The sequence below is a fragment of the Schistocerca nitens genome, chromosome 2 (genome assembly GCF_023898315.1).
Source record: "Schistocerca nitens isolate TAMUIC-IGC-003100 chromosome 2, iqSchNite1.1, whole genome shotgun sequence".
Classification (NCBI taxonomy): Eukaryota; Metazoa; Arthropoda; class Insecta; order Orthoptera; family Acrididae; genus Schistocerca; species Schistocerca nitens.
Window position 1 is genome coordinate 907,315,264 of NC_064615.1, and position 15,927 is coordinate 907,331,190.

Consider the following 15,927-nt stretch of genomic DNA (forward strand, 5'->3'; position numbering starts at 1 on the left):
AAAAGATGTCGATGGGTAAAAAGACAGTGCCCTATCAGGAGTCTAGTTAAAATTACCTCCCGACAACGTGTTTGGGAGGAAGAGGTCCAAGCACAGGGAAGAGCTTTCACGTCCCGCAATTTATTATGGGGAAGTGTCGACCAATATGCGTGCCATAAAAAAACCACACGACATAAAACGCTCCATAGATCGGCGATGGGAATCGATTGAATAGCTGGCCGAAGAAGAGAGACAGCAGCCTTGGCTGCTATATCGGCCGCCTCATTTCCACAGATACCAACGTGTCCCGGGAGCCAGAGGAACGCCACCGAGACGCCCCCCAGGTGGAGCAAGCGCAGACAGTCCTGAATCCGGTGGACCAGAGGGTGCACAGGGTAAAGAGCTTGGAGACTGAGGAGAGAGCTGAGGAGAGAGCTGAGAGAATCTAAGCAGATAACGTACTGTATCCGCTGATGGCGGCGGATGTAGTGGACAGCCTGGAGAACAGAGTAAAGCTCCGCAGTATAAACCGAACACTGGTCGGGAAGCTGAAATCTATTTGGGGTGTCGCCAACAATATAGGCACTCCTACACCTAACGATGTTTTTGAGCCATCAGTGTAAATAAATGTGGCTTCATTCATTTGTGCACATAGAGCAGAAAATGCCCGACGATAAACAAGTGAAGGGGTACCATCCTTGGTAAACTGACAAAGGTCACGGAGCAGGCAGGTCCGGGGACGGAGCCAAGGCGGTGCTGTACCCCAAGTTGTCAAAGTTTTAGGAAAGCAGAAGGAAAGAGAATGGAGCAGTTGACGGAAGCGGACTCCCGGTGGTAGTAGGGAGGAAGGGCGGCCTGCATACCCTAAATCTGGTAAGACAGGTAGTGCTGAATTTCTTCGTCAGACAATCCATCGAGGGAGCGTGTATAAACGACTCCACGCGAGGAATTTAAAGTGCAGTGCACTTCAACCCGGACAGGGAAGGTGTGGAGCAGTGAAGTACGCGGCAATTTTTGTGCCTGGAGGGCACTGACTGTTTCTAACAACAAGGTGCCATTCCGTAATCTGGAACAAGACTTTACAGGACCTGCAATTGCGTCGACACCTTTCTGAATAATGAAAGGGTTGACCGTGGAGAAGTAGTGACCTGCGTCAGACCGAGAAACAACAACGAACTGTGGCAACGATGGAAGAACTGACTGTGGCTGAGACTCAGTGAACTTACGCTTGTGAGCAGACATAGTGGAAGGTGAGGAAACCATTGCGGAAGAATCCCCCATGATTACCGGCGTCTCCGATGGCGCGCTCCTCCCTTGTGGGGGCCCTCCCTGAGGCCACTCCCGCCTTAGGTGATTGTTCACACATCAGGTCACACCTCCCGACAAACTGACGGAGGACCAATCGGCACTTTCGGAAGGTATCAGCTCGGGTAATCACCCCTCCCTGGGCCTGGCCGTTACCAGGGGGTACGTACATGTCCTACCTGTCTACCCGGGGCGGGAAATTACGCGTTACCCCATCACCGGCTACGCACAAAAATGTGTGGGTCGGTCTTCAGACACGCACAGGGAGGAAGAAAGGGAAAGGGAAAGGAAAGAAGAGAGGTCTCAAACGCCGCAGCGGAGAAAAGGGTAAAGAGAAGAGGTAAGGAAAAGAGAAGGACGAAGGAAGGATGAAGACATACAAGCAAGGAAGGCGAAGAATGCGGTATATTTATGAGCGTCCGTCTCCGGACGTAGGCACAAACCATACTCCCAGAGGGGGAGATAGGGAAGGAAAGAGCCAGAGGTGAGGGTGGGGGGGCAAAGATGGGGAAGGATGCGTAAAGGGAAGGTATGCAGCCCAGAAAGGAAGGAAGGCCACATTAGCTCGGGGTCCCGTGCTCGCTACACACGTATCCACAAAAGAGTTGTGGACCCCCTGGGTGGGAGCGCCTGTGTTTAGTAAACAGAGGTCAAGCCCTGCCATAACAGCAACTGTCTTGCCCAGGGCAGTAGTCGTATGACTACCCCAGAGGGTTGTGGGCATTAAAGTCCCCTAATAACAGGAAGGGAGAAGGGAGTTGTTGAAGGGTGGTGAGGGCATGGGTTTGGGCGGCCTGTCAGGTGGGAGGTAAAGATTACAGATTGTGACTGGAGTGGCCGGATGGACCCTGACAGCAATGGCTTCCAGATTGGTATGGAGGGGAACCCATTTACTAACAATGTCCTTGGGGACCAAGGTGCAAACACCACCAGAAGCCCTCAAGAGGTCAATTTGGTTCCCACAGTGTGGAACCCTTAAAGGGTCGGTGAGTAAGAATTGACTAAATGGGTCTCCTGGAGCACAATACAAGTGGCAGAGTAGAAGGAAAGAAGGGGCTGTAACTCTGGAAGGTGATGCAAATATCCATTGCAATTCCACTGGAGGATTCTTAAGCCGGAGTCCAAAGTGGAAGCGATTGAACTGGAGGCGGTCACACCATCAGGTCGCTATCTGTCACTGATAAGGATGGGGTAATATCCATATAGGTGGGGTCAGACTCTGTTGGTTCATTGACTGTAGGAGGGGAAGGCCACACCTCAGGTGGTACCAGAGGGACCTTGCCCTTGTTCCTGCATTTCTGCTGCTTCTCTAGGGAAGGGAGAAAAGGGCAGACTTCAGCGAGAGCAGGCATGGAATTACACTCGGCAATCTTGGCGCCCACCAGCTGCGAATCATGCTGCCAATATGGAGCAGTAGATCGCCTTTCAGGGGGTTCCGGGAAGAGGAGTCCTGGGAGGGAGCTCCAGTACCGGCGGCCACCGAAGGAGGGGAGCACTTCTCCAGCGGGGATGGGGAGCAGCACCCAAAAGGGTGGGTATGGGTACTGAGGGTGAGGGGGAGTGGGAGAGGGGGGGAGGAGGAGGAGGAGGAGGAGGAGGAGGAGGAGGAGGAGGAGGAGGCTGAAGGCATGGGGTGAATGGGGTGGGGCTGGGAAGAGGAGGGGTAATGGGCGTAATTTAATCAAAAGTAGAGGTTATAGACACGGGATGGAGCCGGTCATATTTTGACGAGCCTCAGTGTAGGTGAGCCAATCTAAGGTTTTGGACTCTTGAATCCTCCTTTCTTTCACAAACACCAGGCATGTAGGCGAGCCTGGAGAATGCTGTCCATTAAAATTTACACACATTGGCAGGGGAGCACAGGCACTCCCCCATGGAGGGGGCACCTGCAGTCACCACAGAGAGGATCAGTGGTGCAGCGGGAAGACGTGTCCAAACCTTAAGCATTTAAAACATCTCATTGTTGGTGGAATATAAGGTTTTACATCACACCAATACAGCATTACCTTGACCTTCTCTGGGAGGACATACCCCTCCAAGCCCAGGATAAAGGCACCCGTAGCGATGTGATTGTTTGGAGGGCCTCACTGCACACGGCAGATAAAACGAACCCCTCACCGCTCAAGGTTAGCATGGAGCTCCGTCAGTTTGCAGAAGAAGATCTCTGTGGAAAATACTGCCCTGTACTGAGTTCAAAGATTGGTGGGGCATGACAGACTGGGACGTCACTGAGATGGTCACAAGCAATCAGGGCATCAGATTGGACAGCAGAAGGTATCTTGATGAGCAAAGCACTGGACCGCATTTTACTCATCGATTCAACTTAGCCATACTTATCTTCAATTGTCTCCATGAAAATCAAAGGCTTGGTCATAGTAAAACTACCACCATCTGTCCTGGTACAAACCAGGTACTGAGGGAAAGGTTTCAATCCAAGCTGGCTAGCTTGCCCATCCTCCCAGGGTGTGGCCAGGGAGGGGAAGGGTGAAGGATCAGAAGGAGTGTCATGTCTGCTACCACTCTTAGAGACAGCCACAGAATGGCCAGGATGGTGAAGCTTGTCGTTTCATGTGCAAGGCATCCACCCTAGTACCACCCACTCTGGTCAGGGGCTCGCCCCGTGGGCACCACCCAGACACAGCAAGGACCGTCTGGCACGGTGTCCACTGCCGGGAGTTCTAGTGCCCCAAAACAATGAGCACCAACTCCTGGGCATACACAAGGCATTAACAGCTCAGGTACTAGCAGTGTGTTCCTTGTGGTTTCAGGGGGCTCAGCCAAGTGGGTACTTTACAGCCCCACCACACGGACTGGCTACCATGCTGGTGACCTAGCAGGAGGGGGCCAGGGTGCAAAGGGAAAGGGGAGGGGAGAGGGTGAGGAACCTGCACCATGGAAGCTAGGTAAGGAGTTCATCCCCCAAATGGCTCACACTGAACAGAAAATTTTTGGAAATGGAGGTCAAACCCCAAGGGGACCAAAAACACCAAAAAGGAGATGGAAACAGCAAACTAAACAATAGCATAGACCAAAACAAAGTCAGGAGGATAGCCATGTCGACATGAAGTCCACTAACAAGGGAACCTCCCCATCGCATCCCCACTCAGATTTAATTATAAGTTGGCACAGTGGATAGGCCTTGGAAAACTGAACACAGATCAATCAAGAAAACAGGAAGAAGTTGTGTGGAACTACAAAAAAATAAGCAAAATATACAAACTGAGTAGTCCATGTGCAACATAGGCAACATCAAGGTTAATTTGAGCTCAGGACCGCCATGGTCCCGTGGTTAGTGTGCGAAGCTGCGGAACGAGAGGTCCTTGGTTCAAGACTTCCCTCGAGTGAAATATTTAATTTTTTATTTTCAGTTTATGTGACAAACTTATGTTTTCATCACTTTTTGGGAGTGATTATCACATCCACAAGAAAACCGAAATCGGGCAAGGTAGAAGAGTTTTTACCCATTCGCCAAGTGTACAAGTTAGGTGGGTCGACAACATATTCCTTTCATGTGACGCACATGCCATCACCAGTGTCGTATAGAATATATCAGACGTGTTTTCCTGTGGAGGAATCGGTTGACCTTGCGATCAAATGTTTTCGGTTCCCATTGGAGAGGCAAGTCCTTTCGTCTACTAATCACACGGTTTTCCGGTGCGGTCGCAAAACACACACTAAACTTATTACAGTTAACAGAGACGTCAATGAACGAACGGACAGATCATAACTTTGCGAAAATAAAGAAATTAAAGTTTTCACTCAAGGGAAGACTTGAACCAAGGACCTCTCGTTCCGCAGCTGCTCACGCTAACCACGGTGTTGCCTATCTTGTGCACAGACAACTCAGTCTGTATATTTTGCTTATTTTTTCATAGTTCCACACAACTTCTTCCTGTTTTCTCGATTGATCTATGTTCAGTTTTTCAAGGCCTATCCAGTGTGCCAAATCTAAATCTGAGGGGGGTGCGATGGGGAGGTTCCCTTGTCAGTAAAAGAGGGGACAGGGGCAAAGGAGCAAGGAGAGGGAGGAAGACGAACAGGGATGGTAATGCAGCCTTTAAAGGAAAGGAAAGGAAAGGAGGCTGCAATAGCTCGGGGCCCCGTGCGCGCCACACACGTACCCACAAAAGGCCTGTGGGCCCCCTGGGAGGAACAGGGGGTATGGTGTAGAACAGGCTTACCTGTTGTTGCGCCGCCATCTTGTTCCTGCCGCGCCGGCCACCACCGCCGCCGCCTCCCCCACGGCCACCAGGTGTCTGCATGCGCCCACCAGCTGCTGGGGTGCCAGTCCGCCCCACATCGCTGCGGCTCGAGTTGCCCCTATTGAGATAACAAAACTGTATGTATTTCCATAGAAAATCACTCCAATTTCGTATGTTTATATGACTGTAGTGGCCATTCATGTCAGTCAGTACAAATATACAGTACATTGGGCAGTCAAAGTGTTTCGTTATCAACTCAGAAAGTAGTTACTGGTAATTTTTTGTTTCTGTGCAAGTAGATGTCTACCATCCTGGTCTGTACTGAAATCCCATAGCTGCAGTTGCACAGCGAACACTACAGAAGGAGTCAAAACCAAATTTATCTGTATGTAAAGAGATAAAACTTGAACGATCCTTGCAGTGTGGTTAAAATATACACTAACAGTGCGCCATGACAAAGGCGTGGTTAGGGGAAGTCCACTAACTAAATGAGGGGTTTTCTTTAAATTTTTGACCCCTTTCCCCTCTTTGTGAGATATTATGGGACACCGCCCCCCCTTTCCACGCTCGAAGTTTACCCCGCAGTTGGGTAAAAATCTGTAAATTTTTTGAGTACCTTACTTCAGTCGACAAAAACGAACCCCTTACAGGACGGCTTTGTTGTCCGTCTCTCAGGGTAACCGTTAAAAACCCTTTTTCTCAAGAACGATTACGCGTATGAAGTCGACATTTGCGTTATGTACTGAACTCTAGGTCACTAAGCGGTGAAAAATATTGAAGCTTCTAAGGCAATGCAGTCAAAAGATACAGCCATCTAAGTCATATTTTAGTGCTCGTAAACTCTCTCATCTAAACCTATAGTGTATTTCCCGTTGGCCTACAATCATGAACTTTGGAAAAAAGGAAGATTTCACAGTACAACCAAAGGAAAAATCCGAAAACTGTAAATTTAATTACATCTCACGAAAAAATGTGTCATTTCTCTCCTGACTAGAAAGTTTATACAAAGACAAAATTGCATAAATATTTATTTACAACAACTGGTTTTGACAGACTTCGCTGTGATCTTCAGGTCTGCCGAAATCTGTTGTTGTAAATAACTAAATATTATACGATCTTTACCTTGGAAAGATTTTAACAAGTAAAACAGATCGCTACTGCTTATTTCTCAGCATGAGAAAATTCACTCTTAACTGCGTTCGTCTGTTTCACAGTATACGCTTCACAATGCAAGCAAAGGAAAAAAATCCGAAAAATATTTTTTCAATTATATCCGAAGAAATATTTCTCTCTCGTTTGATATCCGACATCAAACTTGAAATTAAAACAAACATCAGTTTTGCATTCAGACTGACTGGGTCGCAATGGTAAAAATGAATCAGCCAAGGAAAGACTATTGCTCAGTATGCCGCGTTTCAAAATTCATCCATTATCAGATATCCTACTGCAATTAGATATGGCGTTTCAAGTTTTATGTGAAAGAAACATTCGCAGACTAGTTACCGCCCACGGATATCTGATGATGAATAAATTTCGAAACGCATCGTATGATCAGTAAAGTCATTCCTTGCCTGATATTGGACTTACCACTGTTATGCAGTCAGCCTGAATGAAGAACTGATTATTATAATATTGGTCGCCTGTATCGTTAATGACTATGTCACATTTATATTATTAAACTTAAAACATTCTCTAAAATCTTGTAATCCTGTGGACCGATATCTTGCCAGTATCAGTGTCGATACGGTAACAGGAAAAATGAATGGGATACTCTATTCCCGAAATGGTTGTACTGTCTATGTACGTAATTAAGTTTGCGCGGAACCCGTAGTGTGAGTTCTACTCACACCTGACCTTTTTCGTTTTGAACAGATTAAAACTCTAATAAAACCATGTTTTATAAATAAAGTATTAAACTGTTTTAACACGTGATTGAAAACACTATTTTAAACATGCCAATCTTATAAACAGACAAATGGACAAAAAGGCTCCACGAAAATAGTATTAACCGTGGAACACTTATTTTGCAGATGAAAGACAACTTTGTACTATCTTATTTTAAAGCGCATGATTACGTAGCTTTCCAATCTCGTAATTAATGTGATCACTAAGAGAATACATGTCGATTCCTTCCACAAACAATTAACTTATTTCTCGCATGTGTGTTTCGACCTGCCGGTATACCACTTCACATGCCCATCGTAGAAGTTCTGATACAAATTCATGGTGAACACAGTAACATCGCCATTATATGCCTTCAAATATCACGATGAATCACTCACCATTGTGAGTTCATATAATAAATGGATGTCCCCGTAAATAGTGCAAACGCTTGCAGTATTGTGAAACATGTCAATAAACAAGAAAAAGCGTCAGATCATCTCTCTGCGAAGAACAGGGAATAGAGGCCCTAATGCTGTTAAGTCAGGCGTATGACAATCGAGGCGATAGTGAAAAAGGCGCAGCGGAAACGTCGCAGCTGTATCAGGCCAATCGAGATGGCTTCTGTAGCTGTGTAATAACCATAAACGAGTGTTGGGAGTATCAAAATGATCCCTAAGACAAATGAGCAAACAGTGTAAATACATGGCTTGTGGAAGCTGATTGTGGACGAACTATGGTGTGTGCTAACAAATTATGCTCCTAAGGGGGCACTCTACCAAAATCTCTTGACGGGGTTACCAAAGGTTGGTGAGACAGTGTCGTGGGAAGTTGTCCAAGGAAATATTTTCACTGCACAACAATGTCCCACCTCTTTTGTATACGACGCGCAAGCACTTTATTACCTACTGCAAAACACAGTTGGGAGCATAGCTCAGTTTGTTTTTCCATTCATTTTGTGATGCAGCATGGCTTCAATATTAAACATTATTTGAAGTAACTTCAAAAGACGGCAGTTTTTTCTACACTATGTTAAATAACCACCGAGTATGAACAATCACACATGCTCACAAGTGCACGTGTACGAGGGGGATCGCACCACCATCTCTTGAAACAACTGAGCGCAAGAATATTGATCGACCAGCTTAAAATTCCGGATCTTCAATTCAGTTTCACATTTTTTCAGCACCTTGGGGCCTTCTGTGGTCCACAGGTCGTGCTAGTTATGATATATTGCAGCCTACGTATTCTATTCTTGTTATGTAACGTGGTAATGTATCCGCATTATTGTCTGAGGAGGGTCTGGTCCCCAACCTTTTCTGGTTCTCTGAGCGGTAATGCGTCTTATTCCTGCATTATTTCTCTTGTGCTTATCAGTCACAAATGAAGTTAATAGATACTCGTGTGTGTGTGTGTGTGTGTGTGTGTGTGTGTGTGTGTGTGTGTGTGTGTGTTTTCAGCGAATCTGCTTAATAAGCAGGAGACCATGGTTAGACTGCCGGTCCGGTTCCCAACTGATTTAAACCAGTGCCCGGTCGCAGCCAATGTCTGTAATTCTTTCGTGTCTATTATACACAGTATCCACAATTTGGGACTATCTTTCATCAGTTCATAATTGACATTAAAAATTTCCGCATTTTACGATTGCATATTTCCTGCCTAACTTTTTACTACGTCAGTAATAGTTTTTATGTTGTTGCTTAAATTATTTTTTCTTCAAAATACATTCAGAGGTAATACACAGCACTTGTATTCGGGGGAACTTTGTTTCATATTCCCATCTGGTAACACAAATTAAGGTTTTCTGTTATTTCTCAGTCGCTTAAAGCGAATGCCGGAGTGGTTCCTATGAGACTTGGCCAATTTCCTTTTCTATTATTTCCCAATCCGAGCTTGTGCACCATCTCTAATCACCACGTCATCGACGCGCAAAATACTTACCTCCTGAATTTGTGACGAATTTGCTTATAATTTTAGGATTCAATTTGTGGTGCGATTTGACCTTTAATCCTCCAAGTCCCCTGACGCTTATTCCGCATGATTTGCTGGTTCTATTTGTAGCCCGGGTCTTATGAGAGCTTAGTCTGCTTACGAAAGCTAATTTTTTAGTACAGCTCTTTTTAAAGCAAGTAGCCTATGCCCGTGTTTCATAATGTGTTACATTTTTCGCTCGCGCCATGTGTTTTTTTTTTTCGATCATTTCTGTCTGAATTTCGTAAACACATCTTCAAATCCTTATTTTATCACCTTCAATCCCTTTTGATTTATAATATAATCAGTCTACAGTACGATTTCTAATGCAGATTTATCTTCCAGCAGGGTAAAGGAGGTAAATGATTTTCCATCCCTACCTCTGAAGGATTTCCAAAACCAAGTTATTTGAACGAACACAAATACTTCATTTGACTAAATTTACCAGTTTTCCCATTTTTTCGATCCAATTACTTCTTTTTTCAGTTTATTAATTTCTGGCGCCAGGTTTATATTCTGTGTCCCTGGTGCAACCCTCCGGTTGCCCTACTAGTTCTGAAAGATGGTGCTGTATTACAGCCTTTTTTAACTATCAGTTTTCTCCAAAATCTAGTGAGAAATAATCGTCAGTGAAATATTGCGCGAAAAGAAAAAGTGTTTATCCTGATGAAACGACAAGCATTAATTTAAACAATTCCAGAAATAGGCAGACTGCTCTTATTTGATAAAAATATTTTGCGCCGAAAATTTCGGGTTCCATTTGCTGTCACAACAATCAACGTCACAACAATCAACGTCGGTTATGCCGGTCGACAAAAGGTGGTACCACTGACTGTACGCGTGTTACCATGCGGATTTGTAAAACTCAGCTGTCAGACTGAAATCGGTCGTTGGCCGAATTGCTCCGATGTATGTGCCTCTGTGATCGCAGCTTTACGGTCAAGTAGAAGATTATCTGAAATGGCGCAGCGTATGAACAGTTATTTTTATCATGTAGATAAAAATAAATATCTGTGTTTCACAATATTTATCAGACATGTTAGAGTGCCCATTTTCCGCAGCAAGAGGAAACATTTGTATCCAATGAATTTGTTTTAACAAATATGATTCGCCTACTTGGTACTTTTTGTCTAATTTCAAATTTTTTTTACTGTCCTGTAGGCTTGGTTTGCGGCTCTTACATATTTTAATTCTTCGATGGAAATGCTCGTCATCACATTGTTGACAAAAAACAGTGTCACTTTTACTTCATTTATGGCAGCTATTTGCCAGGGAATAGACGTACACGAGCAGTGACTAGATTCTGAATGTTTTTCCGGCGTATTTAATATTCGATGAACCGTAGACTACAGTTTGAGTGCCAGATGGAATTCCTCGTTTGCAAAGCAGCGGTCTCATCGAGCAGCTACTGAACTACTAGGGATGATATGCCCTGCACCATATTGCAGAAAATAGTTCATACAGCGACAACTGTGTCAAAATATTCGAACAGATGCTCGACACAAAGTCGTGAGGCTGACAGCGCGAAACACTCTCGTATTCCTCAGACGACGGGTGTAATTAGGCGCACGGATGAAGTGTGACGATGGCTGGATAGACAGTCTGCACCGCACGGTGCATTTGGTCATCAAATCATGAAACCTTCCTCGACCGTTATTCGTTCGTTGAGAGCAATGGCATCAAAGCGGTATTCTGGCGCTCCAGCGTATACTATCAATCGGCCGAATCTGTGTTTATTGATAGGAAGGAAACGCAGCAATGTGTGAATTGTGTGTGTCATATCTAAAAAGACTTGCTGGAAATAAGGTTACTGACAACTAATCGCTCCGTATGCAATAGCAAGCGGTACCTAATACGTTCCGAAATGCTGCGCATATAAACTGGGTTTTTCCGGGCTCTGTTGATGACAGAAAGCTAGGGTCGAGTGTTTTGGATAACCCTTGGGCTAGGTGCTATTTATATACCCAACAGAAGGACCGTCTTTGTCACTATCCTACAGTACAGATTGAAAGTATGCACACTTCCTCCTCCTCCTCAGGCGAATGGAGCAAATCGGTTGGTTCTTTTTGCATTTGATGTGGTCTGTTGGGCCTCAAGGGGCTGATGGAGGCACCATTAATTCATGAGTTCTTTATAAACCCCAAGAACAGCTTTTCTTGCGATTTTTGCTACCAAACCGAGGCGCGGATTCCAGGACGGCTATGCACAGCAAACGACTGAAATCTCTACAATATATTCCTAAGATACGGATCTCTAAGAAGCTTGAAAATTTTCTTCGTGTCTGGATCAGTTTCTGAGATACAGAGGTTCAAATTACCCTAATTGTATACGTAAAATATGTATGTAAAATCCGATGTGATGCGAAAACTTAGTTTATAAAGCGAAGTAGCACGGAGAAATATTCTGTGAAGTGTCAGTTTTCATCAGAAGGGTTCTAGAAACCCGACGTTGTGGTGCTGAATCACAAGTAAAATTTTTGTGCACGTAAAATCCGATCTGAAGTATAAAATTAGTTTTGAGTTATTTCTATTTCAAGTGAGTAGACTAAACTATGAACATTTTACTGCCCCATAAAGTTCTTTTCATATGTGCAACATACCCCGCTGTAGCATTGAGAGGAAGGGAACCAGCGTAAAAAATCTTCCAGTACAGCAAAAACACCTTAGGCAGGTGAAATTCTATTTTTTCTCAATATTCTTTAATGTCCACCTACATTGAGATTAGTTGTCAAACCTATATCATGAAGTTTTGCCTTGAGTCATGAATGCAAACATCAGTTTTCGATATTATCACTCTCTGCACAACACAGTAGCAGGCTCCAGGCACCCGTTCACAGAGAGACTACTCCAGAGACGGGCAATGCCTTCCTGAATTAATTCGAAGAGCAAGATCCATCTAAGGCGTGAGATATCCGTGACTCAGAAAAGGAACAGTAGTTTGCCTGATCCGAAATATCTGGGGTGAAAGTGAGTAGAACGAAGATTTTGCGGCAGCCTGCTGCAATGGCGCCCCCAAGCCATATGCTGATGGACATTTCCCAAGCTGTACAAGAATATGCATGTTCACTTATTAGTCTGCATATACTACTAATGTGTGCAGGTTTTCTCAGCCATGAAAAAAAAATGAAGGATGATCAGTTCTTCAGAACGCTGCATTGACGCAGAAACACTTTGCCGCCTTATACAGTGTGCAAACGATAATTGTTTACTATGTAGCAAAGTGGTGTAGAGGAGGATGGGACAAATAGTTTGACATAGTACATTTGTCATCTGTCAAGTTGGGAAACTGCATCAAACTGGCCTATAAAAACTATTTAAACTATAGTGCACACACATTGCATAAGGTTTTCAATATTCTCTCCCCCTTTTTGGAATAAACTATTGGCCCTAGAGAACAAATGACTGGCGCCTTTTGTAGTAAATTTAATGCAGTTTACTTTTATATTAGGATAGGTTTTTACTAGAGGCCAGTTTTTCGAGTTACTCAACAAAAACCTAAAAATAGAGCTTTAAACAAACACACCCATCTCACTATTTTCTTGAATAACTCTAAAAACGTGGTCCCTAGCGAAAATATGTCCCAGAATAAATTAACATATTAAATTTCATATAAAGATGTCCTACTTTCTGTAGGACTAATAGCTTTCTCAAATACAGCAGGAGAATATAGGAAACGTCCTGTGACATGCATGTGCTGTGGCTTAGGTACTTTTTGTAAGTCAGTTTGAGGTAGATTCTCGACTTTACAGACCACAAGTGTCCTACATCAAATGATTGTTCTCGAGTTTATCTACACTATCGTCGTACATTGCAAACAGTTATCGCTTACGTGTTTTATTTCCACTCTTGATTTGAGATGAAAATCGAAAAATCCATAAGCCCAGTAAACGTTTACACAATTCCGAGTGATAATTAATTCTTATCCCTTGACGTAGGATCGCACCATGAGATCACTTAAGTCACATGAGCTGCAGTCTTCAGCCACTGCTCGTACTCAGCGGATGAGAAAGACTTAGGAGTCAGTGTGCTACCTTGGCTCGCTCACTGATTCAACTCAACTCGCTGTCTTGACTCAGTGCCTCTCCAAATTCAGTTCTATGGGATATTGTTCTTTATAGTAAAAACGATATATACAGCAAACAATTATTTTTACATATGATAGTACAACTATATATTATTTGTTTTTATTTCTTTCTTTATCATGATCACATTAATGCCTTCAAGACCTTTGTTACATCAGATCAGGGTTTTATAATAAACTTAACAGTTACTTAAAACACACAATATTTTTGATATGAAATGTCTTCCTTCTGTATGTATTAGGCATTTGTGTTATGCCCTCTTGGTTGAAATTATTGATCTTTCTACCTTTTCCCCAGTCTTATTAAAGATCTTCTGTCCACTGGGTAATAACTCAATTCTGGTATTCTGCCGCCTTACCTTCTTGTGAAGCTCCATCAGTTATTCCTCCATTTCTTAAGCTGCCCATTTAAACTTTTCAGTGCCAATTGCTCTGATGTCAATATTGATTCTCCTGTCAGTGTGTATCCAGGTACTCTTCTTAGGAATCCTATCACCAATTCTTTTATTCTTTGTCTTGTAGAATTAAAGTACAGTTTCCTTTCTTTCTTTCTTTCTTTAGTTCTGTGCTTTCAATAGATTGTTCCTTCAATGCAATTAAATCTATTTTCTTTTGTATGTCCATTTCTTTCATGAATGAGATAGTTACTAATAAGCTGAACGAGTTTACTTTTTCTACTTTCTGATTTTTTTGTTGGGAATTGCTTTCTGGTCCCTAAAAGACATAACTTTTGTTTACTTAGCTGCTGTGGATAAAATATGAGCAGCTCTTCAGAGTGTGTTACCAGCTCTTAACAAATTTCATGTGCATCATTTGCAATATGGTCCTTTACATAAGCATACGAATAGTGAGAGCGTGATAAATGGATTCAAAATCGAAAAGTACGCTGTACAAAAAAAAGTAAACTAGAGGAAAGATCTCACGAATTACGTGAAACGCAGCCTCTATCCTTGGTGATGACCCTATTCGCGTAGGAAGAGAGCCCACAAGTTTCTTCAGGTATGTTATATCCAGATGAAGCCTCTCATTGACTAGATCGCTTAAAGCTGTCAAAAATACAGGATATTGAATGCTAGATGTCACCTTCTGTGTCAAATGGTCCGAGGCGTCACCTATGACATTACAATAGGATGATTTAGAGTGCCAACCGAAATGAGGATAGATGACTGCGAATAGGACGAGCATGTCCATAGCAAATTCGTCGCGAAAACTTAGTGAAAACAGCAATCCTGTCACCGAGAATGTTGAAATAAACATCCTGATTCATTGTCAGGGGAAACCCGAATGAGTGGACCCATGCCATGGAACAAAAACCACCTCCAAACTCTTAATCACCCCCGATCTGAACGACACCCTCCACTCACTGGTTGGAACCCCACGTTGAGCCGTCAGCGCACTCCCAAGTCTTGCAACACATTTTAAGAACAGGCAAAGTCGTGAGGCGTTTGACAACGTTACAAGCCTTATGTAAGATACTAGAGTTCGGTTTCTTGGCCAATTGAAGACGTGCCTCTTTCTGTGTCTTCGTGAGCAATTGCCTTTTGCGAGGTACACTACTATTAATGCCCTGGGCATGCAGTTTCCTTAGCAATGTTCGCTTGGAAACTGATCGTCAACCGATAGCAGCAATTCCTTTCGGGTTTACACCTATTGCCGTTGACAAGGAGTGAAACTACTCTTCTTCCTGCCGGCTAGAATCTTTTTAAGACAGCTGTTCTTACGCACTGGGAGAGGTTGACTGTTTCTTGTAGAGACACTGGGCAGCCCGCGTTGATACATCAACAAATCTGGCAACTTCATTCACGTTGTGGTCATTGGCACATCCAACTATTGCTCCTTTCCGCCATTACGTCCAGTCTCCACGCCGACCCATCTTACTGCGGTGATTCCATACAACCGAATAGTTTTAGCTACAATATAGATGGTCAGCAACTGGAAGCAGTTAATTCCATAAATTATGTGGGCTTAGGCATTAGGAGTGATTTAAAATGGAATGATCATATAAGTTGATCGTCGGTAAAGCAGATGCCAGACAGATTCATTGGAAGAATCCTACGGAAATGCAATCCGAAAACAAAGGAAGTAGGTTACAGTACACTTGTTCGCCCACTGCTTGAATATTGCTCACCAGGGTGGGATCCGTACCAGACAGGGTTGATAGAAGGGATAGAGAAGATCCAACGGAGAGCAGCGCGCTTCGTTACAGGATCATTTAGTAATCGCGAAAGCGTTACGGGGGTGATACTCCAGTGGAAGACTGCAGGAGACACGCTCAGTAGCTCGGTACGGGCTTTAGTTGAAGTTTCGAGGACATACGTTCATCGAGGAGTTAAGAATTATATTGCTCCCTCCTACGTATATCTCGCGAAGAGACCATGAGGATAAAGTCAGAGAGATTAGAGCCCACACAGAGGCATACCGACAATCTTTCTTTCCACGAACAATACGAGACTGGAATAGAAGGGAGAACCGACAGAGGTACTCAAGGTACCTTCCGCCACACACCGTC

The 15,927-nt window shown here is 43.9% G+C and overlaps 1 protein-coding gene across 2 annotated transcripts in view; it reads right to left on the bottom strand.

The window, feature by feature from the left end:
* Nucleotides 1–15,927, bottom strand: part of LOC126237220 (uncharacterized) — a 547,235-nt gene that overhangs the window by 70,827 nt on the left and 460,481 nt on the right. For both annotated transcript variants that reach the window (XM_049947108.1, XM_049947107.1), the window contains one exon: nucleotides 5,466–5,604. In XM_049947108.1, the coding sequence (XP_049803065.1) occupies nucleotides 5,466–5,604 (139 nt within the window). The remainder of the gene's footprint in view (nucleotides 1–5,465; nucleotides 5,605–15,927) is intronic.